At 31.8% G+C, this 26,584-nt stretch overlaps 2 protein-coding genes across 2 annotated transcripts in view; one reads left to right on the top strand and one right to left on the bottom strand.

Moving 5' to 3' along the window:
* Positions 1-614: 614 nt before the first annotated feature.
* Positions 615-4,986, bottom strand: LOC115881949 (alpha-amylase-like). The gene is made up of 5 exons (XM_030899697.1): positions 4,761-4,986; positions 2,250-2,395; positions 1,721-2,127; positions 1,209-1,529; positions 615-1,142 (listed from the first exon to the last, which is right to left on the bottom strand). Exons 1-5 carry the CDS (start codon positions 4,932-4,934, stop codon positions 733-735), a joined length of 1,458 nt encoding a protein of 485 aa, XP_030755557.1. The 5' UTR covers positions 4,935-4,986; the 3' UTR covers positions 615-732.
* A 13,486-nt stretch (positions 4,987-18,472) lies between these two features.
* LOC115881984 (vesicular acetylcholine transporter) overlaps positions 18,473-26,584 on the top strand; it is a 42,045-nt gene continuing 33,933 nt past the window's right edge. Inside the window, 1 exon segment of the mRNA XM_030899752.1 lies at positions 18,473-18,767. The gene's annotated coding sequence lies outside the window, so the exon portion shown is untranslated.

The raw sequence follows: 26,584 nt of genomic DNA, 5'->3' as shown, positions 1-26,584 counted from the left end.
TTAATTAATCAACCTTTAAGGTATAAAATTTGGTAGGTGTTATTATTAATAAAATAGTTTCTTTTATTTACCTATGTTGTTTTATTTATTCCTGTGGAATATTACAAATTTGTATTTTACATAAGTTATATTGATAAATATAATCATAAATGCGGGTAGTTTCATAAAGCTTGAAAGTAAATAATAGTTCTTTTTTATATTTTTTGGTATGTAGTGTCTTGTTCTTGTTTGTTTTGTATTAACACATACCGTTTTTATTAAATAAAATAACTCGATTACATTTTTTCAGTTTTATACAGTTTTTTTCACAATATTTTGAAGTAATCACTTGTCATCTTGTCAATCAAATTTTAAATATATCCTGCTATGCGTTCCAGTTGTATCAACTTATTTCTTTGTAAAATAAAATAAACTACTTTGAAATTAAAATGACAGACACATATATCACTGCCAAGGATCTTCTCGTTGGACAGACTATAGTTTCAACTGGTAATTCAATTCACTGTACTTAACAATCTTTTCTAAATAAGTTCTCTGTACACTTTGGCACATTGCACTCCCTTGGGATTCCCAAGGGAGTTTACCAAGATGGTAAGAAATAAAACAGTTTTTTAATTCAAATAAATTATCTATTATTTAATTTGTATGAAAAAGATGTACACAGCCTATTTTATAATAATAATATTGTACTGTACTGGTATAAACCACAACATATTTCTCTATTCAACTCCTTTACAATTTTGCGTTGACATGGATAGCCACAGCGGCTTCGAGTTCAGCACCACCGAGCTCAACATACACTTGGCCACCGCTCACTGTCAACGTCTTGCCAGTACAAGCTCCATTGACCAAGCTACCGGACATGACGTCACAGTATGATCCGTCAGGCAGTCCCGTGCTGATGCTGGTGGCAATGTCCTCGTTGACAGTGGCCGCGTAGAAGCCTTTGTCTCCTCGGCTGAACGCGATTTGCTGACTGCCGTTGTCCCACCAGTTGGTCAGTTCGGTGCCGGACACCACGTTTCTGAACTCGACCATGTTGAAGACGGGCGACCACCTGTGCTGGCAGACCCAGCCGTTGGTGCAGGCGCCATCGGATCCGAATTCAGGGGAAAGGATATCGTCACCGTTGCTTGGTGGTCCTGTAACAATGTTATTTTGTTGAGAAAACATTACCAAATGATATACCGAGTGATTCTATGTCTTACCTTGGTCACTAGAGTCGAATTTGTAACTAGACAAGACCCTAGTTGTTGTATCGTAAGGATGAGCCAACATGAAGGCGATGGCAGCTTTGTACGGTTTGTCGTTGGTATAGTGCAAGAAGATTTGGCTGTCTCTTTCGTTGTCGTGGTTGTCTACAAAGGAAACAGTGTCACCCCCGTCCAAGAGACCCCATTCAGTTCCCCAGTTCTTCAAGTTGTGCAGAGCATTTTCACCTCTGAAAGATGGTCCAAGATCGTTTCCGAACAAGAACTCGCACACTTTTCCGAAACCAGTGTATTCGGTGTTTTTTACAGGGCCAGTCGCTAAAAAAACACACAAAATAACGTTAATTATATACGTGTTTTTATCAATATTAAAAATATCGGTTAAAGTCTTTATTTTCTTTCAAGTACTTTTAGCGAATCAAATAATTGTTATTTTTTATACAAGACGATAAAATGGTATTTTATCATAATCACAGACAGTTGCTATGGAAAAAAATAAATCAACTCACATGTATCAATGACTTCCTGGAAGATGAAAGCCCTAGCTCCACTAGCGAACCCGTGGTCGGTGTTCAGGTCATTCAAACTGCCAAAGATAGCTTGCAAATCGGCGGGCCACATGTGCTTGGCAGCGTCCACACGGAATCCAGCCACTCCAAGACTGATCAGGTGGTTCATGTACTCCTCGATCTTGCCCCTGACGTAGTCCTGGCTCTGGTCCAAGTCCTTCAAGCCAGTCAGTTCGCAGTTCCTGATAGAGGAGGCATCGGTGTAGTCGATGTCACAAGAGGTGTGGAAGTTTTCGCTGGTGTATGATACTGCTGGGTATGATTTAGAACCGGGATCGCAGGTGTTACCTGCTGAACCTTGTCCATTTGAGGTGGCCATATGATTTGCGACAAGGTCAACGTAGATTCTGGAACAGAATAATAAGATTACCTAGGCTGTAGATGAAAAAGTGTTAAGTATAGTACTATTTTCTAAAATAGTAAACTGAAGTTAAAACTGTAAAGCCATAAAAACCAAGCATTGTTTTACCTGATTCCAACTTTGTTGCAACGACTGACCATGTCAGTAAAGGCTGCTTCGTCCCCACCTCTGTTATTTAGTGTGTAGCTGACAGGTTGGTATTTTTCCCACCAGGGTCTGCCTTCTACGACCACGCTTTCAGCAGGAGGAGATACCTAGACAAAAAGAAGAATAATATGCATTTAAAAATGTTTTTACTGCAATATGGCCAGTATACAGGGTGTTTCAAAAAACATGTGCCAGAAAGAAAAGAAAAAGTATCATGTTATATTTTGGGTAACATTTCTGGCAATGATGGGTCTTCAACAAGTTCAAGCACTCAGGAAATAAATTTACTTTCTAAAAATTCAACTCACCTGTCATCGTCTACAGGGTTGTTCACCACATACGACACGGAATATTGTAGCTAAAAGATTAGATTTTTACAAATTGTAAGTTTTGGGTTCGTTGAAGGACTATTAGAGCTACAATTTAAAAATATTTTTACAAGATACAAAGTGTCCCAAATAAATAAAAAATATCAAAGTTGTATTTTTTTAAATGAAACACCCTGTATATTATTACATTTTTAGTTTCTACGATTAAAATAAACGTAAATTTGATTAAGGTTCATTACACTTAAACCTTACCGTTTTTGAAATATTTTCAATTTTGTGAAATTGCAGTAAAAATTTTAAGGCTTCATTTCTCCAAGGGTATCAAAGTTTTTAATACTAAATATTTACTGAAGTTTATTTACTGATCAGTTATTGTGTTGCAATAATAAAAATATTACTACCTTATACAGATGGTCTAAAATTTATTTTAAATAATTATTAGCTTCAAACGGCAATAACTTGTTTAATTTAAATGGAACACCCTGTATATTTTACGAGAATCAGATGCACAATTTAATAATCTATCAAATTATATTATACCATTTTTTACCTATCTCTTTAAGTTTCCGTAGAAAATGCATTTTCTTGTAATTTAGAACTTTTATCAATATACCCATGGACTATTGACATTTTAGATTATTTTTAAAGATGTTCCAAATTTTTAAAGAGTACAGATACTAATATTGTCGATATAATTCGTTTATTTCATTAAAAAATAAAAAAAAAACACTGTTTAAATATTTGTTAAAGAGGACCAATTAATATGATTCCAGTATTCAAACTACATTAACTGACTGTTTGCGTTGATTAATAATAATTGCTCCAAATACTAAAAACTGAATTTTGTATGGGCATTAGACAGTGTGATAAAAAGTAACACCTTAAAAATGATATTTCATTTTTTAATAAATGCTTATTTATAACAACAAAGACTTTAATTTGATAACTTATTATTATATTTATTTCTGACTCAAAAATCCACATTTATTTATAATAATTTATTAACGAACACAATTAAGTATGTCATTAATTAGTATATGGGCGGAAATAATGGTGTTATATTTAATTAATGGTATACTCTTTTATAAAGATTTAAATAGTTTTCTTTTTGCATACAAATGGGCTAGTAATATTATCGTTTTGCTAAAAACGATAATATTACTAGTCTGTACATTTGTTGCTTTAAAAACAATCTAAAATGTCAATATTCCATGGATATATTGATAAATGAGGTCTAAATTATAAGAAAATGCATTTTCTACGAAAACTTGAATAGATAGGTAAAAAATGGTATAATACAATTTGATAGACAATTTAATTGTGCATCTGATTCTCCTAAAATATACAGGGCATTCCATTTAAATTAAAGAAGTTATTGCCGTTTGAAGCTAATAATTATTTAAAATAAATTTTTAGACACTCTGTTTAAGGTAGTATTATTTTTATTATTGCAACACAATAACTAATCAATAAATAAACTTCATTAAATATTTAGTATTAAAAACATTGATACCCTTGGAGAAATGAAGCTTTATAATTTTTACTGCAATTTCACAAAATTGAAAATATTTCAAAAACGGTAAGGTTTAAGTATAATAAACCTTAATCAAATTTACCTTTATTTTAATCGTAGAAACTAAAAATGTAATAATATACAGGGTGTTCCATTTAAAAAAATACAACTTTGATATTTTTTATTTATTTGGGACACTCTGTATCTTGTAAAAATATTTTTAAATTGTAGCTCTAATAGTCCTTCAACGAACCCTAAACTTACAATTTGTAAAAATCTCATCGTTCAGCTACAATACTCCGTGTCGTATGTGGTGAACAACCCTGTATAGATTTTTTGTAATTATCTTAAATACCTATATTTTTTTATTTGAAATTGCTGGTGGGTTGGACTAATAGTATTAATAACTAATAGTAATAATATTTAATAATAAATTAGGTAAAATATATATTTATTAATTTTAATTTTATTTTTATTTTAATTTTATTAATTGTGGTTAATACAATTGCGTTTATCTCATCAAGGAGGCTAAATTCGACAAAATATCAAGAGATAACTTTTAACTGGCATTAAACGGCCGAAAAGAAAATTCTGATATCAAAAATTAATTTAAAAAAATAGTATAGTTACCTGAACACCAGCAAAGTTTTTGACGCTCAAGAAATTTTCACATTCTGAAGCTATATCTGACCATTTCCATTCGAACAGATGGACTATGGTATTTCTGCCATCCCAAAAATGTGGGTCTTTTTGGGCAGAAGCCAAACTAAACCAAACAGTAACTAAAAGGGCTAGTACCTTCATGTTTATGGATGTATAAGTACCGTAATATTGATGCTGCTTTACCGAAATTTCAGTCCTTATATACTGGTCGTTATCTGGATTTTTTTTGTATTTTTTTTGCTGAGATATGTAATTTCACAAATCTTCACAATTTAAAAATGGTTTGATTTGGAGTGTTTTTTTTTCGAGTAGAAATTAAATAATTTGAGTGTTTTATTTGATTATGTTTGATTATTTGGTGATATGTTTCCTGCCTGAGAGGGTTTGTTTTTGTTTTCTTTTTGATAAGCGCATTTTTTCTCGAAATTTTAGTAAACTTTTCAGATTAATTGAGTCATTTTTTTTAATCACTAAAACATTATTAAAATTCCCTCCATTAAAATTAAAAAATCCAAGGAACAAGAATTATTATTTTATATTTTTTGGTAAATTTCCAAAAAAAAATGATAAAAATTTGTTAAAGCTTCATTCGGAACTTGTTACAATAAATCAGCTGTTTCAATTATACTTCTTATACTTAAGGATTTGCGATACAGACTAATATCATGTACTAGAGATAGATGGGACACTGATATACAGGGTGACAATTTGAAAACGAACAGTATTTAATATTACCTCTACCGATGATAGTATGAAAATTTGGCGGAATACGTCAAGGGGGAAATTTTTGAGGCATTTGTAGTCGTGTTACTTTCAACCCTTTGACCCCCAGGGCATCTACCCCTAAAATTTTAAATGGCAACCCCTATTTCTCTTACCATTTTTGTGTTCCTTATAAAATTCTCAAGAAAATAATGCAGTTTATGTAGAATTCTATAAGAAACACAAAAATGGTAAAAGAAATAGGGGTTGCTATTTAAAATTTTAGGGGTCCCTGGGGGTCAAAGGGTTGAAACTAACACGACTACAAATGCCTCAAAAATTGTCCCCCTTGATATGTAAATTGACGTGTTTCACCAAATTTTCATACTATCATCGGTAGAGGTAATATTAAATACAGTTCGTCTTCAAATTGTCACCCGGTATAACAAATAAGTCTGTCATTTAGAGCCAAGTAAAAATAAAATCCAAAAAAAAAACTAATGGAGAGTTTTGGCATAACATAATTTTAGCGTCCCGGTACTTATTAACGCTAACTAAATCGGTAACGTTATTCTTTTGAATACATACAGGGTTTCTCACCGTAGCCGTTCGTTAGAAGTTTTTGAGGTTAGGAAAAACTTAGAAGTTTGAAATTTTGAGACCTAGGGTTATTTAACCTTTCCTTTCATTTAAAAATATTTTCAAGGTCACACCACTTCCGGTTACACCGGAAGTCGCCATTAACTTCCTTATTTTAAATAGAACACCCTGTATATTATTTTATTTTTGGATTTCTAAGAAAATTTTATGATGAGTTTCATTAGGTTTCCCTATACCTATTTTCAACTGTTTATCAGATATCTTGATTTATTTGAAAATTTTTACATTTTTACCCCAATTTTTAACAGTTGGATCTTTTACTCATTTTGAATTGGTGATAAACGCTTCTGCGGTAAACGGGAGCAGAGGACTAATGCTTTCGAAGTCCATATTGACAACTAATTTATCTCATACAGGGTGTCCAAAATTCGATAACTGATTAGATTATTTTCAAACTCAAAAAAGACCATTTTTTCAAATGAGACACCCTATACATTTTTCGATAGTTGGATGCAAAATTCAATTCTGCATCGATTTGCTATAACTTTCCCTATACCCATTTTCAACGGTTTTCTTTTTAATCCGTATATTTTACTTTAATTCAATTTTTGGCAGAATCGACAATATCGTTTGTGTTTTTTAAAATAAAATAATTATGTTAAAGTAATGAAATTGAATGTAATTAGAACATACGAACAAAACAGGAACAAAACGAAAGTGAAAACGTATAAAATATAACATAACATAACAAAACAAACGTATAACGGTGAGGCATTAATTATTAACACTAGACGTTAGTGTATCGCTACCATAATAAAAAAAAGTAAACACAATAATTACAAAAATTATTCTTCGAAGTGACCGCTATGAACGATCATTTTTAAATGAAAGGAAATTTTAAATAACCCTAAGTCAAAGAGTAGATAAGACAAGAGACGACAGTGAACAAAGAAGTCGAATTTCGCGAGAGAGACGCAGATATATTAAAATTTAAAGGTCCCATCAAGTCCCATTTTGTCTGTTGCCAAGTATATTTCTTTGAAAAATAAACAAGATTTTCTGAAAATAAATTAATAATATAAGAAGGAATAAGTAACGTATGTTAATACGGAAATATACATTTTTAGTTTAGGTTGGTTTAGATTCTTTTTTCGCAATGTACTGATAATATCAAAGAAACAGAATGACTACGTTGATCGATTTCAAAGATAAACAGATAAAATCTGAAAATCTGACAACGGCGAATTTTATTTATTTTAACCTATGATTTTAGGACGCTAATCAGCTGTGCTAATCAGGCTTAAACATAAACAAATCTTATTAGTTGTTTTCTTGCATTTTTGCCTTTTTAAAGTGTGTTTTCAGAGTTTTTCGATATATTATCGTTTTGAGAGTTTTCAAGGTTTAATTTTAGTATTGTTTTTGTTGCGTACTAATTTGTAATTATTGTTAAATATGAATACTGGACAGGACACGAGTAGCAGGAAAAGACAAGATGGTGGCAATGTGTGTGCTTATAAAGACTGAAAAAATAGATCTTATTCTTCGACAAACATAATATTTCACTCTTTTCCAAAGGATCCTGAAAAGTATTTTTATAGAAATATACTATATAATTATGTTATTAAACTAAATGCAGTCCAAAGATCGAAGACATGGTTAGAAGCTTGTAATATAATTTTACAAAAAAAATTGAGCAACTCTATTTTTTTGTACATAAACTCCACATTGTGATATTACACTTGTTCAAGTCCATATGTAAAAAAATACACGTAAATAATTAAATAAAACATTTCTTACAAATCGACTTGGTCACTTTATCTTGTTTACCAACGATATACAAAATATTGCTTTTATTATCTTTATTCCCCGACAAATATGTTTCTAATTATAATTTATTTTATATAATATTTAGAAAACTCATTTTTTTTCGTTTCTATTTATTTCTTTACCCATACAGTATAACTATTTATAAGCTATACAGGCAAGTTTTAATAATAGTCTATTTTAAATTTCCCGCGAAAAAATTACGAAAATTTAAAGGGACAAGCGAGACGAGGTCACTCTCCCCACCACTCAAACATGAAAGGTACCGCGCGAACTGTCGTCTCTTGTCTTATCTACTCTTTGGCTAAGTCTCAAAATTTCAAACTTCTAAGTTTTTCCTAACCTCAAAAACTTCTAACGAACGGCTACGGTGAGAAACCCTGTATAAGTATTTTAAACACCAACAATAATAGAGCACATAGCGCCTATTTTTTTGATTTAACAAATAAATTATAATATATTAATGAGGACGTAGTTACATGGTTGTTGGGTGCAATAACATTGAATAACTCAACTTTTTGGGATATTCAACTCTCCCGAAACAACATTTTTTTATAGCTTCATAGTTTCTCACACCGATTTGATCAAAAGCAAAAATGGATTCAAGCAGTTCGACGAAATAAGTGAGTAAACAAAGTTCTCGTTACATAATCAAAAAATTAAATAGACATAATATACTATGAGACGATAAAATATAATTTGCAATATTAATGGTACCTACACTTTTTTTAACCGACTATAGTGGTTAAATGTTTTATGAACATCTTCTAAAATTATAATTATGTACCAACTCATTCTTCAAATTCCTCAGTGCGATTACGCAAGCATCCTCATATCTCTATGTGCAAAACATAAAAGTGTTTCTTGTTCAAGCTTCAATGCCCTCTCTTCAAAAACATTATAACAGTATAACAATATCTTATCTGAGTTCTTTTGCAATAAAACATAAAATTAATTATAATAAACATATCGTTTTGTTGAGTAATTAATATCACAACAGTAAAATTAATATGTGATTTATTTATCAATACATATAACAGAGGAATAATAGAGGTCTCAAGATTTGTACGGGCTGTCAAAAATTCGCGCCTCATCATTGGGACCTATAGAAAACTAGAAGATATAGTAGGTCTATTAAATTGTGTCAGAGTTGTAGAGTTAATAACCGCGATTTTAGAGAACTATTGTGTCCCCCCTTTCTTTAGATTTTTTGTTCAGATTAAACAAACTTTTAATATGCTCGCATTCATTGACACACTGTATATTTTTCTTTATATTTTATAATATAATACTATCGAAAAAAAAACGGCGTTAGAGATGGCTTGGAAATGAAGACTACTAGACGCCGTTTTTTTTTTGATCGTACGATATACACCCGGATTTTAATGGAAAGAAACTATAAAAGCCTATAAATTAAATTGTATATAATAAATCTTTTAAATTTAATAGTAGTATCAATTAATTATATTTAACATATTTTTTTGTCACCGCTAGTCGTACCTATATGATCTCATGAAACACACAGTGTAATTTATTTTTTTTTTGTTAAAAATTACGTAAGGTCTTATTTCTTTTCTTTATAGGTTGTGATAAATCGGTCAAATATAGCGAGTGACGTTAAAAATAGCAATGTATGGGAAATCCTGACTTTGAATTAATTTTTTCTTTGATTTTATTGATTGTCATGCTGTGCGTGACAAGTCGCAATAAAAGAGTATATCTATTTTATTTTATTTTTCAATTAAATTAACCAAAAATGATACTTTATTAAAAGTTTTGACAGGTACTCTACTATAACCAGAGAGAACACTAATAACTAAAGTGAGAGAGACCGATCAACGTTAATTTTTGAAGACTGTGTGAGTGGCGCGGCCTTTGGCGTCTAACCCGAACTATGAGCGCATTATCAATATAGTAGGTTGCATTCATACCTATATACTGGCGCCAAAAATTTAAAATTTGTATATTTGAACCGAACCAAATCTTTCAAGTTTATAATAAGAAATCTTCCTAGTTTTTTTAGATTATTTTGTTGACAACGAAAATTTATTATTAGACTTTAAAGCATTAAAACCTATAAATAAAATACTGTGTAGGAACATAATAATTTATTTAACTCCATACTCCTTGCCATACTCCAACTCAAGGCTGCAATCTTCAGTATCTTTTTTATCTAACTTGGTTGGGAGTGAACAGGGAAGCACGGTTGGGAGCTCGTACAGAGTGTCAGTAGGTATCCCGTAGGTATTCAATGTTTTTGATAGTCTTTATTCTATAACAAGAACCTAGCAGTTAAAGAAAATAATTTGTATTACTGGAAATAATACCAGGTATAATACCTAGTCGTTCCATAGGTATCAGAAAAGAATGTGATTTTGATGTCAATATGACTCTTGAAACTAGTTTTCTCACTGATTTGAAGAGTAATAACTTTTCGTCCGTACCTGTATAAAACTACTGAGTAAGAAAATATACATTTACGACGTTTTTTTATGTAAAAAAGGTATCTTGGTAAAAATCGCTACGAGTATTGGTTCTCGAGATATTTTAAATCTAAATGATCACTTTGATCAATTCCTGTCATCATTGACATAAATTAAACACGTTGACTAAATAGTTATTTGCCTGAAATCATAAATTTGAAATTTTTTTGTGCCAAAAGTTCAACAGAAACTGTTTTATCATCATTTTTTCGAAGAAAAATTTATGGTTAATTTCAAAAAATAAAAAGTTCTTAAATTTATCATTTCAGTCAAATATAATTATCTACATGAAATGAACAAAATTCTTACGGGTTAGTGTATATTAGTAAATAATATTTTCTTGCCTTTGGCTGTGTATTTTTTCTAATTTCGAAAAATCGAAAGTAGAGAAAAAAAAAATAAAAACTCTCCCTCTCCCTCTCCCTCTCCCTCTCCCTCTCCCTCTCCCTCTCCCTCTCTCTCTCCTCTCCTCTCCCTCTCCTCTCCCTCCCTCTCCCTCTCCCTCTCCTCTCCCTCTCCCTCTCCCTCTCCCTCTCCCTCTCCCTCTCCCTCTCCCTCTCCTCTCCCTCTCCCTCTCCTCTCCTCTCCCTCTCCCTCTCCTCTCCCTCTCCCTCTCCCTCTCTCTCCTCTCCCTCTCCCTCTCCTCTCCTCTCCCTCCTCTCCCTCTCCCTCTCCCTCCCTCTCCCTCTCCCTCTCCCTCCCTCTCCCTCTCCTCCCCTCTCCCTCTCCTCTCCCTCTCCCTCTCCCTCTCCCTCCCTCTCCCTCTCCCTCCTCTCCCTCTCCCTCTCCCTCTCCCTCTCTCTCTCTCCCTCTCCCTCCTCTCCCTCCCTCTCCCTCTCCCTCTCCCTCTCCCTCTCCCTCTCCCTAAAAAATTAAATTAGCAATGTACGATTATTATGTGCACTCACTATTACTATTAGGTATGTTAAAATAATTACTGAGATAAAACTTACCTTTAAAGGAAACGTTTTGTCTGGATCTCAACTACAAAACAAAAATTACAAAAATGCCGAATAATCGTGGAATCTGAAATAATCAATAATGACAATAATCTTCTCTTCTGACAAGCTAAAAGAACAGGCACATTCAGTTAAAAACAATTTATTACTCCGATTATCAACAGATTGTAGTTATCTCCTTCTAGAGCTAAGAAATAGAAAAAGCTACTGACAATCTAATTAATCCTGTCAAATGTTTAACTTGCAAAGTTGAAAACTTCCTTTTTTGACCGCCTAAACGCTATGCGCGTCTGGGATGCGCGGTGACAAAATAAACTTGTCTACGAAATGCCCTATTCAACAAGCCCTCTTTAGTTATTAGTTTCTCTCTGACGTAATCTGCTTTTCTTCTGTCATCGTCTGTCGGAAATCTTACCTGAGAAAAGAAAAACAGTATAACATATTTAGTTTTATAAAAAAATATTTTTATACAATTTTAATAATCAATAATTTTAAACAGAATAATGATAACCGTCTGGCCACTTTATATTAAATTTAATTTAATTTTAGAACGTTCGAAATATAAAAATAATCATTTCTCTCATACACACGCGTCCAAACGGACTATCGATTTCGAATTTCTAGCCTCCGCCCTACAAAATGTGGGCGGGTCCGATCCAATTGAGGGTTAAACCGCCCTAAAAGAAGCCTTAGACTAAATATCGCTCGAAAACGAACAAAAACGACGGTTATGAAAAAATATTGCCAAGGTTTTCAGATTTTCTTTCCGCTAAATATTCGAGAAATAATTCATTTTTATAGTAGGGATTTCGTTTAACCCCGCCAGGTCTAGCGATATATTTTTTAAGTTTTGGGTTCGATGTAGGACTATTAGAGGTACAATTTAAAAATAATTTTACAAGATACAGAGTATCCCAAATAAGTAAAAAATATCAAAGTTGTATTTTTTTAAATGGAACACCCTGTATATTATTACATTTTTAGTTTCTACGATTAAAATAAAGGTAAATTTTATTAAGGTTTATTATACTTAAACCTAAAAAATTTGGTACATCTTTAATTACCGTTTTGAAAAATATTTTCAATTTTGTGAAATTGCAGTAAAAATTTTAAGGCTTCATTTCTCCAAGGGTATCAAAGTTTTTAATACTAAATATTTACTGAAGTTTATTTATTGATCAGTTATTGTGTTGCAATAATAAAAATAATACCTTACCTTATACAGAGTGTCTAAAAATTTATTATAAATAATTTCTAGCTTTAAACGCCAATAACTTCTTTAATTTAAATGGAATGCCCTGTATATTTTAGGAGAATCAGATGCACAATTAAATTGTCTATCAAATTGTATTATACCATTTTTTACCTATCCCTACAAGTTTTCGTAGAAAATGCATTTTCTTATAATTTAGACCTCATTTATCGATATACCTATGGAATATTGACATTTGAAATTGTTTTTAAAGCAACAAATGTACAAAATGTACAGGCTAGTAATATTATCGTTTTTAACAAAACGATAATATTACTAGCCCATTATATATAAAAAAGAAAACTATTTAAATCTTTATATAAGAGTACAAAATTAATTAAAATATTTCAAAACTGTAAGCCCATATACTAATAACATACTTAATTGTGTTCTTTATTTTAATCGTAGAAACTAAAATGTGCATAATATACAGGGTGTTCCATTTAATAATAAGTTATCACACTTAGAGTATTTTTACTTATTTGGGGACACTCTGTATCAATGTAAAATTATTTTTAAATTGTTACTTTTATAGTCCTGTCTAATACGAACCCAAAACTTGGCAATTTAGTATTTGGAGTAATCATCGTTTAGCTACGCATACATTCAGTGTCGTATAGTGGTGAACCCTGTATCAGAGGTGTACATTGATACCTATCTCATAACAAATATCTGAAATAACACCATTATTTCCATATATACTAATTAATTACATACTTAATTGTGTTCGTTAATAAAATTATTCTAAATAAATGTGGATTTTGAGTCAGAAATCAATTTAATAATAAGTTATCAAATTAAAGTCTCTGTTGTTATAAATAAACATTTATTAAAAAATGAAATATCATTTATAAGGTGTTACTTTTTATCACACTGTCTAATACCCATACAAAATTCAGTTTTTTAGTATTTGGAGCAATTATTATTAATCAACGCAAACAGTCAGTTCATGTAGTTTGAATACTGGAATCATATTAATGGGTCCTCTTTAACAAATATTTAAACAGTTTTTTTTTATTTTTTTAATGAAATAAACGAATTATATCGACAATATTAGTATCTGTACTCTTTAAAAATTTGGTACATCTTTAAAAACAATCTCAAATGTCAATATTCCATGGGTATATTGATAAGTAGAGATCTAAATTATAAGAAAATGCATTTTCTACGAAAACTTGAAGGGATAGGTAAAATGGTATAACACAATTTGGTGAACAGACATTAAATTGTGCATGTGATTCTCTAAAATGGGGCGTTCCAAATTTAGAATTAAACAAGTTAATGCCGGTTTGAAGCTAATAATTATTTAAAAATAGGGTTTTTAGACACTCTATTATAAGGAAATAATTTTATTGTTGCAACAATAACTGATCAATAAACTTCGTAAATGACGAGTATTAAACACTTTTGTGGAGCTGAAATGCCTTAAAATTTTGTCTCAATTCACAAGGTGAAAATATTTCGAAAAAACAAGGACAAGTATAATAAACAATCAATCAAATTGCCTTTATTTTTAATCGTAGAAACTAAAAATGTAATATACAGGGTGTTCGTTAAAAAATACAACTTAGATATTTCAGACTTGTGTAGATAACGTAGTGAAATATTTTTACATATTCTAATAGTCCTTCATTCAAACCCAAAACTCCCACAATTAATAAAGATCTCATCGTTTAGCTACAATACTCCGTGTCGTATGTGGTGAACAACCCTGTTTTTTTTTTGTACAGAGATACCTGTCTCATAAACTAAGAACAAATTACAGAAATAGGAAACACTGACTTTTCGGCAAAGTATTGTGATATTCAGGGTTTCTGACTAAATACCTTTTGGAAGGGATCATTAAATTTATTTTCTTTTAACTACTTAAAATTACCTTCCATCATCTGCAAAGTAATAGGTATGATAAAATAATACTTTATTCTCAGGAAAAGATTAAATGATACTTTAACAGCGAGGGATGGGTTAACAACTTTATTTCTTTCTGTCAGTTTTAAATATGCTTCTATTTTTTGACAATTTTTTTAGTATGTCTACATTCCCTTTTTATTCTAAGATTGTTCGTAAAGGAATCTTGTACTTTTCTTCAGTTTTTTTGAAGAAATATGTCCATGTTTTGGGTAGGAGTTTAAAAAATCTAATAGAGTTTGTACTTATGTAATCAGCGTAAACAAATATTACTGAGTGAAACCCATAGTTCCCTAAAGATATAATGCACTGAACAAATTCTCTTTCTTCGTCAGCGGTAAATATGGGCTGATGCCCGGTTTTAGAATGTTTACATTTGGAGTTTATTCAAGATTGTTCGTCTAGGAATCTTGTACTTTTCTTCTCAGCGGCTCACAATACATTAATACGTCCATGTTTTATTTCGTTTTAAACATTCCTAATAGAGGTTTCTTCCTGTGTAATCAGCGTATTTTTCGCGCACCAGCTTTTCTTTTTTGTAATTTCTAGGCATAGTTAACTGCCAAAGAAAAAAAATGATATGAAGTGTATTATTTTACCCTGGAGCCAAAGTAACCCCGAAAATGAAAAATGCGTTATGCCACTTTGCTCCGGAGCAAAGTAACCTTCCAAAATACCAAATTTTTGCAGGTCCAGACAAGAGAAAATATATTTTTGTTTTAATGGTTTCGTTAAAATATAAATAAAGGCAACAGTTAACTAATATTCCTTATTATAATATGCACACACTTACTTGAAAATCAGCTTTAACTTAACTTGTGCACACACTAAATCTTGGCGATTAAAAATAGAGCAAATTCTTACACCAGTTTCACATAAGGTTATGTGCCTAAATAAACTTAGAAATGGCGGGCTCCTTGCACATGTTACACTAACATAGATAACCTTCAATACAGCAGTGTTAATTTGGTCATTTTCCTCTTAGGTGTAATTTTATAATAAAGTGAAACTCTTTTTGAGTGTGGAGCAAAGTAGGCTCTGAAGGAGCAAAGAAGCCTCGGTTTACGGTATTCGTTTTAAAAGTTATTCGGGATTTAAATGGAAGTAGTTTGGATCAGCAATCGACACGAAAGAGAATTAAAAAATATTGACTCAAAAGTGACAACTAAAGAGACGGCTTTATTTATTTGTCAAATTACATAGAAACCAACGCCAACCCAGCAAAATATTTTTTCTACTCGTAATAAATTCCTTGAAATAAAAATAACGAAGAAAAACGAAAAATAAACGACAATATTTTTACGAATCCTATTTGAGTAACTAGCTAACGATTTCATAAAGAAATATCTGTGATTCCGTCAAGTCACGAATTGGCTGTTCGACATAATTTATTTAAATAAATCAAGCAGTGAAGCATAAAGCACTAGCAATAGCGTCGGTTATTATTTCCATTACACTGTCATCCTTTCCTAATGCAAAACGAAATAAAACAATCGTTTTATTCCGTTTGTTTCTCGCAATTTTTCTTTTAAAGATTCTTAACAGAAATGACTATCGTGCATAAATAAAATAATCACGTATAGGTATAGTTAGAGACATATGTATCTTACGTTTGAATGTATAGATTCAGGAAGGAACATTCAAATATCTAGATAAGTAGAAAATGTAATATAATGGGGTCCTACAATGGTTTAAGACATTCAATGGTTGAAGAAATTTCTCAGAACTTACAACCGAAGAAAAATTAAAAAAAATTCCTCGATTTGATTAGGAACAATCTTCAAATTGTTACGGGGGTTTTAACAGGACACTGATGTCTTCTCAATGACCACCTCAGAAGATATAAACAGAGTTTAGCCCAAATAAATATTATCTGAATCTCATTCTGTTTTTTTTATGTAAAAATTATGATATCACTGATTATTCTATACTCCTTAACAATCAATAACTCGCAATAATTACACTGATCTGTCCTGTACCAATCTAAACGTTCTTGAACCTTGGCGTAATTGATATGGATGATCTAATTCATATTTACTTAACCCGCGATACATCCTGGCTCATAGCATATCTCTTCTATTTCATCACATATCGATTACCTACCGTAATTGAATATCTCGCGCTATATCTCGAGATGCATGTACTAGATTCGCGTGCTATCAAGATCGTGCAGCGTTTCTTCCATTTCTTCATTCATTGTCGATGATTATTATATACCTGGAGTACCAAAAAACAACGAGAAACCTTTAGTAAGACCATTTTTAACAGTTTTTTCATCCCAAATAGGATAATAACACAAAAAATCATATATAAAGCACTTTAAACTGATTTCTATCGGTATTTAATAACATTTTCCTGATGTAGGGGCATTAGATCTGGTCTATACGGTGTACAACCCGGTAAAATCGCGTTTGCAAATATGATTCTTGGGTAATTTACCGTTCGTGATGTCGACTAAGTTACAAAAGTTGACCTTAAATTAAATGGAAGATGAAAATCGAATGGTTTCGCGATTTGAATGAACCAGATGGATTTTTTTTGTGTGCCTTTAAGCTGTGCATTGGTTGAGCAATGAGGTTATTGTATCATTGATTATAAATTCACGAGTCAACGATTCGAAGTAGTTGATGTTCATAAATATTTATTTCGTTTTTTAATATTCGTTTTTAATTCTCTCAAAGTAACTTAAATCAAGTTAAATGGAACAAAAAATTCAACTTTTATGCCAAATTATAGTAGTCCAGCTTCAGAGACAACGGCATCACAACAATTTAATTTCAAATTTGTTTAAGTAGTTATTTAAGACACACTCTGTATATTAGAAACGAGTTGCTTCAGATCATCACAGAAAATAATAGTTTTCTTCTAAATCCTGTTGAGAAATATTTTTCGACAAAATTTTTAATTTTCATCCACAAAAAATAAAACCTCCAGTGTATAATTAATTACCGAACCAATCAAGAACATTGAAAAATTAGTTTGTAATTAGTCTAAGACGACTCGAACCTCACCAAGCTAGGTTCATTGATATTTCAACACGGATTTATCAATTTACAGAGGTATTGAAAAAAATTCAACTAAAAACCGTTTATAAAAAATAGAATCGACGACCGATTTCAACACAGACGAAGATTTTCATGGTGGGAACGGAGTGCTTGATGGTACCGTGTCCTTGGTACGCTAATGGTACTTTTAATAATCGTTATTGTACTACTTTGTGTTAGGCTGGAGGAAGTTTTAAGTATTTCGCCACCCAAAAACCCTGATTTTATACTCTAGACATTACGACGATTTTGTAATAATAATATGAATATTTTGAATGTTATAAAAATCATAAATTATGTCAATACTTTGTGGTTAAATAAATCATCATCATCATCATTTTCAGCTTATTCCACCATCGTGAAGGTTCCTTCACATGAAGGTAGATTTTTGCAAATAACTTTTAAATTACAATTCCAAATAAAACGAAATTCTATAGACAAAAGTACCACTTTAACGCATCTTCAAAAAAGTATAATACAACTTTTGCATAAAATTATCGGGGGAGACAATATTTGACCTTTTCAAAATTTACATGGGGTTTCCTATGTATCGTGTTCCGATGTACCACACGGTATACTCATTCTTCAAGATTCATTGCATCATTGCTTAGACCACACTAACCATCCCCATTCTAAAATTCCAGTTATTAAAACGACATTACTACACCTCCAGCCTCGTTTACCCTTTAACCCTACCACCCTCACCCCCCTGTACACACGTAGACATCGACCGCATCTATATTTAACCCTCAACACGCACCGGGTCCCATTCTTAAGGCGCCTCAATCCCTCCCCTCACTATAACTCCACCTCACGTCCAATAGAAGCTCAGCGTCGCGACGCCGCCCCTTGCAGACGTCACACTCGACGCTGTCCGGTCTCATTCAGCCCTCAACTTTCGTAGCGTCGCGACGCGTCGGTGCCCTTTAATACCGGCTCCATCAGACACAGGTGCAAAGACCGAGCTATCCCGTACCTTTAGTACGCCACTGAGCCTTGTGCGCGCGTGTTTTTGGGGGTCCCGCAACCCCCCAGGCCACCCGCAGACGTGGCAGTGGAAGGGACAGGCAGGGGCGCAGCCTCCGGCGGTGCCGGCGCCTTCCAGCAGTTCTTTGGGGCTGCCAAGAGGCAAGGCGCCCAGGTCGGAGACATTAGGGGCTTTTTCAGGGGTAGGATCGGGGCGGCGCTACCTGATACAGGTGAGTACTACCTTCGGGAACGGAAAAAGTTGATTCTGAACCATATTTTAAGCATTCTGGATACTAGAGACATGATTCTGAGTCCCTGGTTCAAAATAATATATCATAGTTTGTTTGAGAATACATTTAAAGTGTCCCAGTACGATCAAAGATGATTCTGAATCTTATATTAACCATTCTGGATATTAGAAATATGATTCTGAGTTATCGATTTAAAATACTGTACCTTAGTTTGCTTTAGAGCACATTTAAGGTGTCCCATTATGATCAAGGACGATTCTGAACCTTAAATTAACCATTCTGAGTACTACAAACATGATTCAGAGTCATTGATTTAAAATAGTGTACCTTAGTCTACATGAGAGTGCATTTAAAGTGTCCCAGTACAATCAAGAATCATTCTGAACTTTACTTTAGTCATTCTGGATACTAGAAACATGATTCTGAGTCTCTGGTTCAAAATAAGGTACCTTAGTTTGCTTTGGAGTACATTTAAAGTATCCAAATACAAACAAGGATGATTCTGAACCTTACTTTAACCATTCTGGATACTAGAAACACGATTCTGAGTCCTTTGGTTAAAAATAATGTACCTAAATTTGACTTAGAGTGCATTTAAGGTGTCCAGTGCAATCCTACGTATCTTAGAAACTTAACTATAAATTTTGTTTTAAGTATCCTGGATTCTAAAAGCACGGTCTGAGTCCTTGGTTCAGAATAATGCCACTTAGTTTGCTTTAGAGTAAATTTAAAGTGTCACAGTATGATCAAGGATGATTCTGACTTTTATTTGAGTCATTCTGGATACTAGACACATGATCCTGAGTCATTGATTTAAAATAAAGTAACTTAGTTTGCTTTAGAGTACATTTAATATCTTCCAGTACGATTAAGAATCATTCTGAACCTTAATTTAACCGTTCTGGACACTAGAAATATGATTCTGAGTCGTTTAGTTCAAAATAATATATCTAAGTTTACTTTGGGGTACATTTAAGGTGTCTCGGAGGATCCTAAGTGTCTTAGAAAGCTCGAAAACTTAATTATGAATTTATTTATTGTATTCTGGATTCTAAGAGCACGATCTGAGTCCTTGGTTCAGAATAACGCCTCTTAGTTACTTTTATAATACGTCCAAAACTTCTAAGCATGATCCTAAGGGCCAAAGAAAAAAATTAGGGCCAAGAATCATACATCGAAATCGAATTTTAAGTATTCTGAATACTAAAAACATGATTCTGAGTCGTCGCTTCAAAATATTCTATCTTAGATACATTTAAAGTACTTCCAAGATGCCTCGGTACAATCCTAAGTATCTTAGAGGAACACTGAAGGCTAAAAAAATAAACTCTCTAACTCTAATTGAACGCTCTGAGTCCTTGGTTCAGAATATTGCATCTTTGAATACGTTCAAGGTTTTAAAGTATTATTTTAAGGAACTTAGAAATTAATTAAGGTTGAGGAACATACTTTTAAATCGTATTTTAAGTATTCTGGATAGTAAAAACATGCTTCTGAGTCAATGGTTCCACATAATGTGACTAAAATATCTTTAGGGTACGTTTAAAGGGTTCCAATATAATCCTAAGGGTCTTCGAAAGACATTAAAACTTAGGAACTTAAATTTAAACTGTATTTTAAGTATTATGGATACTAAAAACATGATTCTGAGTCATTGGTTCAACATACTGTGTCTTAGATAACTCTAGAGTACTGCCAGTATGCCACAGTATAATCCTCAATGCCTTAAATAGAGACTAAAGCTAGGATCTAAATTTTAAACCGTGTTTTTAGTCCAGATTTCTGTGGTAGTGTCAAATCTATAAAGAATACCATTATAATAGCTTTTAACTGAATTCAGAGCTTCAAATTTATGCAAAATTATTTCCCGATAACACGATTTGCGTTTCTACAGTTGAAATTATTCAAATGTAGGAATTTGAAAAGCTAGAGCCTAAGCTATCGATCGTCCTGGAATATAGACCCATCCATTTATGGGTCTCGCGAGACGCAACAAAATGGCTAGCGTGACCTTTTCTTCCCAAAATGGCCGCGATCGATCGATGCGCAGACGTCGTTGGCGCATACGGATCAATCTCTTCGTGTCAAATAGCGTTGTTAAAACAGAACAAATGTTTGTTGACTGATTAAATACTTAATGCCGAGTTCTCTTATCATTTTTACGGCTTATATACGTCAATTTTTTATGTAATGTGTAAATCTCTATGCAGATATGAATTATAGTATGTTTGTTTATGTCTTACATTGCGTATATTTGGATTTTTTGTACCTTAAAGAGAGAAAAAATAAAAAAAATATAAAAATGGTATATTGTTTTATTAGGAGTAAAAATGATGTTTGCCATTACATTACAGGGAAGGCACAAAAAGTAATTTTTACTACGAATAGAATAATTTTTTATTATTATTTTATATTAAGTAATAGCAATCCAAAAAAAAAAAATCTTTTTGAAATTGTATAACCTACGTTCTAAGAATTAGCGTATTGTAAAAATCTATACATATTCTTGTAGGAAATTGAATAGTTTTCAAAAAAACTCTGATATGCTTTTTCATTTAATCGACTCGTTTGAAAGTTAAGCCCCATACTCACACTTCGTTCCTTCCTCGCGTCCCTTCATCCAAAAATCATATATTTACTATGGGAAAATGTCGATTTTATGCGACTGTGTGTTCCTTCCTCCTTCGTCAAAACGCTACTTCGTCCGTTTACTTCCTCGAAACGCTCCTTCCACGTATTGTCGGTTTTTGGAGGAAGTAGCAAAGGAATTATCACGAACACAAAAAAATATTAAAATATATAAAATATATAAATCGATCTTGGATTTCATTCGTAGTTGATTTCTTGATTTGGCAGTACGTCTGTACAGGGTGTCCCATTTTCGTGTGTTTTGCAGGGTTTCTCGTTTATGAGTCGAGATACAAAGATGCGGTTTTCACATTACGTTGTTACTTTTTATGAAACTAAAGATGCTACATACAGATATGTCCTAGCTCTCTTACTTCCTAAAATACAGGGCGAATCTGAAATTATTGCATTTTTCGATCCCCTTTGTATCATAACTTATCGAAAAGGTGAAAACGGTTTCCCGTACAGTTTTTCACGTAGAATGCAGTGACGTAACTATTTCTTCTTTGGAATCTGTCTTTTTTTAAATTGACTAAAACTTATATGTTTTTTTATATACGATATTTTGTATATTATTTTATTTTCCTTGTTACGAGCTTTCTAAAATACTTATTTTCATAAACGGGGTAAAAATGCATTATTTAACATTATTACATAGTCGGCCGGTTTAAATTAGGTAATCAAAACAATCAACTAATTTATTCGACGTAAAATGTTGGTTATTATGTTATTTAAAAAGCAGCACAAGTTCAGTTTCCGTGTTGTTTATGAAAATATCAGGATGCAAAGCAAAATTATCTGGTAAAATTAAGTTAAATAAAATAAGAGCCGTTTAGCAGTTTAGCAGTACCTAAATAAATAAATATAGAGTATATTATAATTTTCGAAAGCTCATAACAAGGCAAATAAAATAGAAAATAATATATAGAGTGTCCTGTTTAAAAAAAAGAACATAAGTTTGAGTCATTTTTTGAAATAGACAGCTCCCAACGAAGAACCACTTTCGTCACTGCCATTCTACCTGAAAAACGAGAGACGGGCGGTGGGTAGAACAAAACAAAAAATCAGGGTATCCGGTATATACCTGTACATTTAAATGAACAGTCTAATTTCATAAAAGGTATTTCCAACCTTCTTAATTCAAACTTATTTCTTATTTCTTATGTAGCATATTTAGTTTCATAATAAGTAGAACAATGATGTGAAAACAGCATCTTTATATCTCTACTCATAAACCAGAAACCCCGTAAAACACACACAAATGGGACATCCTGTACATCTAGCAATCGCCAGTCGATATAAAAAATAATTCACACACAATAGTCTAAAAATGGAAGAAAAAAACAATGTTGTCTTCATATTTGTGAAAAAATGCATGTCCATATTTATGTAATCGTAGCGACAAAATAAAAAATAGAAATAATGTGTATGATGCCTTTACCAAAATATCTGAAGAAATGGACATTAATGTTTAATTAGTATGTCATAATTCATGGTTTCGATATAAATTACATAATAAACTTTACTCTATTGTTGACTAGCCTTGTACATTCATACCGATATACCTTTGTATATGATACTGAAATATTCTGATTTATTAAAAAAAATATATTACATAGTCGGCCAATTTTATTAGGTGATCACGACAATCAACTAAGTTTTCGACGCAAAAAATTGGTTATTGGCATGTTATTTAAAAGCAGCACAAGTTCAGTTTCCGTGTAGTTTATGAAAATATCACGATGCAAAGCAAATTATCTGGTAAAATGGCGTTAAATAAAAATAAGAGCCGTTTAGCAGTTTAGCAGTATTTTAAATAAATAAATATAGAGTATATTATAATTTTCGAAAGCTCATAACAAGGCAAATAAAATAGAAAATAATATATAGAGTGTCCTGTTTAAAAAAAAGAACATAAGTTTGAGTCATTTTTCGAAATAGACAGCTCCCAACGAATAGACAGCTCTACCTGAAAAACGAGAGACGGGCGGTGGGTAGAACAAAACAAAAAATCAGGGTATCCGGTATATACAAGGGCGTAGATAAGGGGGGGGGGTACTGGGGGACAGTACCCCCCCTGACGCTTGACGAGATACGAGAATTGAAATAGTCATTGACTATGAAAGGATTTTTTTAAATTAATATCCGACATATAAGAACACTTTGTATGCTTTTAATTATGTTGATTTATCGTTTATAATATGTTCGACCTAATTAAAAGCACACAAAGTGTTCTTATTGGCCAGGACAGATTAGTGGGGTTAACTCTAATCAATATCCATAAAGATATTGAAATAAAGGTTGATGCTGTTATTGATAGGTTTTCCAAACAGCGTACTAGAAAACTTGATTTTGTTTTGTAGTTTTATTTATAGTTTATAGTTTTTATAGTTTTTTTTTGATAGTTTAGAGTTTTTTATTTATAGTTTATAGAAAATTAACTAATAAACGTCGTTGTTTTATTTTTGTTTATGTTATTTACAAATCTATATTTTAATTTAGTTATTAGTTATGTTTTTATATCTTTTTGAAGACAAAAAAATCGCCGTCGTTTTAATTCGACAAAAAAATTCCGACGGTGATTTTTTTTGCGACTTAATCTTAGTACCACCCCCATAGCATACACCTATCTAAGCCCCTGAGGAAGCAGCGAAGTGTGAGTATCGGGCTTTATTGAAGGTTAAAGTTCAACTTCAAAACGTATATGATAACTTGCACAATTTTTTAAATTTTATCACAAAATAATGGCTTAAAAATATAAAATATCCCATTTTCGTAAAGTTCATCAACAGTTCTTTGGTAACACGTTGAAATTACAATAATTTTTAATTAACTACGACTGTGTTTTTTATCACAGAATTTTTAAAAGACGATTTTGAAATATAAAAGGGGGTAAGGCAGGGGTGTATTCTGCGTCCCCAATGTTGTTTAACTTCTATGTGGAAAGAGCATTGACTGAGTTAATCTCCGACAGTCCCATTGCGGTTGACAGTGATATTGGCAGACAATGCAAATGATCTCCATATCCTTCTAAATAAGGTTAACAATGAAAGCCAAACACTGGGTTTAAGCATTAATACTAGTAGTGGGAACTATCGAATGAATACTATCGAAACATTCGATAGTTGCAATTCATTCGAATAATTCGATAGCTAGTAAGAAAACATTCGTCGAAAACTATTCGAATAAAAATATCGAATAAATGCGTCATCTGCCTTGAAATATATTAATTCGGCAGCAAAAATCATTCATTTATAAAATTTATTCATTTGTAAAATTCATTTATCCGTCAGGATCGATTATAATAAAATATAAACTGGATTTTAGTTGTCGCCCGGCGACGTAGGTCTCTTTCCTAGAAACCCGACAGCGGTCGGTGGCAATGGTATGAAAAAAGCCGGCATCTTTGATTTTGAGTCAGATAAATATAAGGACACATAATTTTTTTTATTGAGGTGCTAGTATTTACACAGAAAATACATTATAAACCGCGCTGTTGCCGTATATTCGTATTAGTTGGTATTAGCAAAGAATATTATTCTTTGGTATTATAGTTAGTTAGGGATAGTATGACTATATATTTCGCATTTTTTTATTAATATTCTGTTGTTACACTGCAATAATACTTTTTATTTTGGATGTAGGAAAATGCTTTTTAATGTTTTAAGCAAAACTGGTTTAATAAATAATAACAACAGTAATAATTTGTTATACCTATTAACACCAAAATTTAAAATCATTTAATATAATTTTTTTTTAAGTAGTAGCAAAATATAAACAACAAATTAGAAGTCCAAATTATTTATATTAAATCCTATTTAAAAATAATATAGTCTCTAAATTTTTTGTGTGGCAACGTTGGTTTATTAAATAATAATAATTACAGAACTAATTTGTTATATTAACAACAAATTTTAAAATCATGAAATATAAACATTTATTAATTTTCTAAGCATGCAGTGTAATAGAAGAAAAATATAAATAAAAAATTAGAAATCAAAATAATTATATATGTGTATTACTTTTTATTACTTTGTATTAGTATTTAAAAATAATATTTGCTTTTACTGGCATTTACTTTAAAAATAAATAAAATATTTCTTCGCAAAAATCTACATGTAAGAGAATTAGCATAAACAAAATACAAATATCGTTAACTTTTTTTAAATTGGCACGTGTAAAACTTTAATCAATCAATTTAATTTTCCCATCCCAAAATTTGAGTTCGATAACCATTTACTTAACCACATTACCACATTACTTAAATATGATTATTAAGTTCAACTAATTCATATTACTAAAACATCTAAAATACAAATACATATGTATTTTTAAAATTAATTGTAAGTTCACCTCATCTCTCTTAAAATTGTTACTTCTCAAAATTTCCCATTAAAAAAATAGACCATATACCGTATAAAATTAAGTAATTGAAAGATCGGAAAATCACACAAATTTTCAGAAAAATTTTGACCACCTGCACACGTACACAATCATCAATTTAAAAAAGCACTATAAAGTAGTAGTGTTTTAAATATTTTAATAAACGCAAAAATAGCACAGTATTTAGAAGGCAAGTTATAAAAATTTGGAAGGACTAATAATGCACTGACGCAGACAAAAATCAAACGAATACTAAATTTCATTTATAAAAAGCATTCGATAGTCGTGGCTTAACGATAATCATTTAGTCGCACGGCGAGGTTGTCACATATGCTTTAGTATACAAATGAATGAATGATTTTATTCGAATGAAACCATTCGATAGTTGAAATCATTCATTCAGTAACCATTCGATAGTCTAATTCATTCAATAGTTCCCATCGCTAATTAATACTATAAAAATTCGAAAAAAAAAATTCCGAACACCAGAATTTAGTTAAATGGAGAGGTCATCAAGCAGGTCACACAATTTAAATATTTGGGATGCATGATCAACCAAACGTGGGAACCAGATCAGGAGATCAAATGCTCTGATGAAGAAGAAAAAGATGAACGCCTATACGCAGAAATCTGCACGACACCTTAAGAAGAAGTTTATTTTTTATCTTGTCTGGCGCCCAATACTTTTAGTTTCAGTGCAATTTAATTTCCTTCAATGAAATACAAACGAACCCGTGACTGCTCTGTTGATGAAAAGCTGCCGTACGCAAGGAACAATATAGTTT

Source organism: Sitophilus oryzae, unplaced genomic scaffold, assembly GCF_002938485.1.
Source record: "Sitophilus oryzae breed Bouriz unplaced genomic scaffold, Soryzae_2.0 scaffold_1745_pilon_pilon, whole genome shotgun sequence".
In the NCBI taxonomy this organism is placed as follows: domain Eukaryota; kingdom Metazoa; phylum Arthropoda; class Insecta; order Coleoptera; family Curculionidae; genus Sitophilus; species Sitophilus oryzae.
This window is presented reverse-complemented; position numbering and strand designations above follow the sequence as displayed.